Raw genomic sequence first — 3441 nt, forward strand, 5'->3', positions numbered from 1 at the left:
AACGCCAAGCTGACGGCGCAACTGGACAAGCAACAGAGGGGAGGGCATAACCATGGGAACCGGGGGGGCACGGGTTGCTTGTTGTATATGACGTGGACTGATGCAAACCGGGGGGAGCATGCAGGAGGAAATGTTTCGGCGTTGGCTGGTTCGTGGGCGGATGGTGTGATGTGGGAATACCCCCGTGATGTAACGACAGACAGTTCTGGCAAGAGAGGATCGGACAGCAAAGAGAGTGTCCGGAGGCACGAGGAAGGCCCGCCGTGACACAGTCCAAGCGAACGAGGCGGCATATAAGTAGAGAACCTTCACTCGGGCTGGCTCAGACCGATAGGCTGACAGCTCAACAAATCCTACCTTGTTCAACATTTCTTTGTCTCCGTCTCTCGGCCGAGATCACATTTCACTAACGATTTACGAGCCCCGAGCGGGGATCAAGGGACGCGAGGGAGGGGTGTGGGCAGATGGAAAGACGTATGCAGAATAAAACAAAACGGAGGCTATGTCAGAAGCTGTCCCGAGGGTTCTGCCACGCTTGCTTGCCCGGGCGGGAGGGCCCTTCAGTACATGTGAGAGACGGGCAAACCCACACAATCAGCCCAAGGTCAGTCCATCCCACGCGGAACCGCGTTCGGGGGGTCCTGTCCGCTTTCATGGGACCAGGTCGTGGGCCGGGGGAGGGTTTTCGAGCACGGGTTGAGGCTGAAAGGGGTAGGTGAGCCCGATGGCCTGGCTGGGCGTGGGTCTGGAGCGTCTTGTCTGGGGGCTGCTGGGCAAGGTTGCGGCGCTAGCTGTCAGGATTCCACAATGGCCATGTATTTATTCTTCGCATTTCTTTTCGGAACAAGGTTTGGCGAAGCTTAGGGTTCTGGAAAGGGGGGGGCTTGCTTCGATTATAGGCTGAGCGAAGCTGAGGGTGGCTTTGCTGTGCGGAGACGTTTGGAGGTGGCATGTCACTGTCGATGCATCCTTCACAGGCCGGCTACATTCCACTCGCGGTGGAATAGATCAATGCAGGATATCGATAGTCTCAACGCAGGTCATCTGAGTGTTTGGGATTCTCGCGCCCAGTGATCAGGAGGCGCTTCTCCTACCCACGTGTATCCCCCTTCCCCTTGCCAACCACCCCAGACAGCTATCCCTTCACCCAAGCAACGACACCGAGCACAAAGACGCAGACGAGAATGTCCCTCCTCACGCTAGCGAAGACATTGCCGTACCGCAGCGCCGTCTCGACCCAGCCCCTCCACGGGCCCGGCAGAAAGGCAGCAACGGTCCAGACGATGCCGGCCTCGGCAGGCCGGCCCTTGAGCAGGAACATCCTCGTCGTGATGAGCAGGGCCTCGGCCGTGGGGGAACATCCAGAAGAAGACCTCCCTGCCCTCCTCCCATGCGGTTGACCTCGCCGACGACGTCGTCGCTGGCCGTCGGGTACGTGAGGGCCAGCGCCGTGCGCTCGCGCTGCGCCTTGGCGCCCGTAAAGTGCGTCGTCGCGACAATGTAGAGGCCCAGCGTCAGGGCGAAGACGGCGTGGAGCACGCGCCAGAGGTAGTCTGCCGAGGACGACGACGCCTGCGCCTGCTGGCCGGCGGCGCCCGGCATGCCTGGGAAGCCTGGGAAGCCCGGCGGGAAGGGACTGCCGTCGGCGCCGCCGGGGAGGCCGCCGCCCGCCATCATCTGCGAGAGCATCTTCATCATGGGGTCCTCGTCGCCGGCGGCGCCCATGGCGGCAAAGGCGTTTTGGAAGTCGGTGGGCGGTGCTTCGCCGCCGGCGGGCGGACGCTCGAAGCCGAGCATCATCTGGCGGAGCTGGGCCTCGGAGAGGTCGTTTGGGTTGGAGCCGGCGCCGGGGCCTGCGCGGGGCGGGATGCGCTGCGTAGCACTCGGCTCGTAGTAGTGCTGCGAGATGTCGACCTCGTCGGGGTCGGCGTGATCGGCGGCGGAGGACGAGGCAGGTGGTGGTGGCGGCGGCGCGGCTGCTTGCTTTGTGGGTGCAGGTGAGGCCGTGGCTGAAGGCGCTGGTGACGAAGTTGCCGAAGAGTCTGCGCATCATGGTGCTGTCAGCGATCAAAGACATTCATTACATGATCAAGACGAGCTCAGTGTTCATCATTCATACCTGGTGCGCGGCCGCCTAGGCCCGTGATCTTATCGAGCCGTGATGCACCTCCGGCCTTGATCTTTGCTTCTCTGCGTTCCTTGCGCAAACGAGCCTGCTCGGAGGCTCGCTGAGCAGCAGCATCCTCGGGTGTGAGTTCGGTCATTTTGATCGCGATCGTGGGGAGGAAAGCAGCACTTGTCGATGGCCACGACCAAGTCAAATGGTGGGAGTGGTCGAGTGACGTTTTGTGGACGAGAGAGCAAGGAGCGAGTGGCCTCCACATGTGGCAGGGGTCCATCCTTATCTTATCGCTTTCACCCCCCTTCAAGCAGTGAATTGAACCCCCTACTACAGTACCTCTCTTGTACCGAAGCATTAGGTCTTAAGCATGCATCCCATCTAGTATTGACAAACTGATCACACAACGGTCACTCGGTTCATGTAAATTTCTCAAAAATAAAACAGTTCATGACGTTAAAGGCTACACCATGTATATAGCTTGCTTCACCGACCGGCCTCCACCAAGCCCTTTGGTGCTGCGCGGGCGCAACATCACCCACGCTGCGGAGCTTGCATTCACACTTTTGCTCGTCAACTTCGTCAAATCAAGGTGTAGCCTTGCTCATGCTGATCAGTCGCTTGACACCGACCTAAGAGGAGTTAGCTTGCGCGGCAGAATTCCAAACTTGGAGACAAACGTACCATCCAGTTGCCGCACTCCGTCGTCTTCTCACGCTGAACTTCCACCTGCAGGGCCTGCGCCCCGTCGTAGTCCCTCGCTTGAAGAGCCTCGGCGATCTGGTTGAGCTTCTCAATCGTATCAGGCTGCACCAGTTCTTGGTTGTTGAGGTGGTCGAACAAGAGGTTGAGACGCTTCTGCGTGTCCTTAACCTGAGGCCCGAACGACGCTGGCGCCTTGCTGGCGACCCTTTGCATATCCGAGCTGAACACCTCCACTAGGCGCTGTGCATTGGCCGGGATGTGACTGCGGTCGCCGGCGGGATGCCTCGCCGCTGGGGGTGCTGAGGCTCTGGGCGGCGGAGGCGTCGGCCTGGCGCCCGCAGGCGGTCCACCGGGAGGAGGTCCTGCTGAAGGGGGGGGACCGCCGGGGGGAGGGCCCGCCGGGGGCGGACCGGATGCCTGCGGAGGCGCCTGGGAGGCCGATGGCGCGTACTGGCTTTGAGGGGTTCCTGCAGATGGCGGTGGCGCGTACACAGTAGCGTGAGTTTATCATTGCCCAGAGGAAGGCCCGGCCGAGGGCACTGGGTCCCTGAAGAGGCTGGTTCGTCTAGCTGCGCTGCCGTGCTGGCGCATACTCGCTACAAAGAGGCGGCCCAGCC

General features: G+C 61.1%; 3 protein-coding genes across 3 annotated transcripts in view; 1 reads left to right on the forward strand and 2 right to left on the reverse strand.

Moving 5' to 3' along the window:
• The window catches only part of VDAG_08920 (uncharacterized protein), a gene marked incomplete at both ends in the record, with an annotated part of 1814 nt that extends 1513 nt beyond the window's left edge, over positions 1-301 (forward strand). The window contains one exon of the mRNA XM_009656723.1: positions 204-301. Within this exon, the coding sequence (XP_009655018.1) occupies positions 204-301 (98 nt within the window). The remainder of the gene's footprint in view (positions 1-203) is intronic.
• Positions 302-1194: 893 nt separating this feature from the next.
• On the reverse strand, positions 1195-2264 carry VDAG_08921 (uncharacterized protein; the record flags this gene model as incomplete). The annotated part of the gene is made up of 2 exons (XM_009656724.1): positions 1195-2042; positions 2120-2264. The coding sequence occupies 2 exons, from the start codon at positions 2262-2264 to the stop codon at positions 1195-1197; spliced, it is 993 nt and encodes a 330-aa protein (XP_009655019.1).
• Positions 2265-2706: 442 nt separating this feature from the next.
• On the reverse strand, positions 2707-3415 carry VDAG_08922 (transport protein SEC31; the record flags this gene model as incomplete). Its single annotated transcript, XM_009656725.1, has 3 exons — positions 2707-2751; positions 2804-3274; positions 3365-3415. The coding sequence occupies 3 exons, from the start codon at positions 3413-3415 to the stop codon at positions 2707-2709; spliced, it is 567 nt and encodes a 188-aa protein (XP_009655020.1).
• Positions 3416-3441: the final 26 nt, after the last annotated feature.

Source organism: Verticillium dahliae, genomic scaffold (assembly GCF_000150675.1).
Source record: "Verticillium dahliae VdLs.17 supercont1.24 genomic scaffold, whole genome shotgun sequence".
NCBI classification, from domain to species: domain Eukaryota; kingdom Fungi; phylum Ascomycota; class Sordariomycetes; order Glomerellales; family Plectosphaerellaceae; genus Verticillium; species Verticillium dahliae.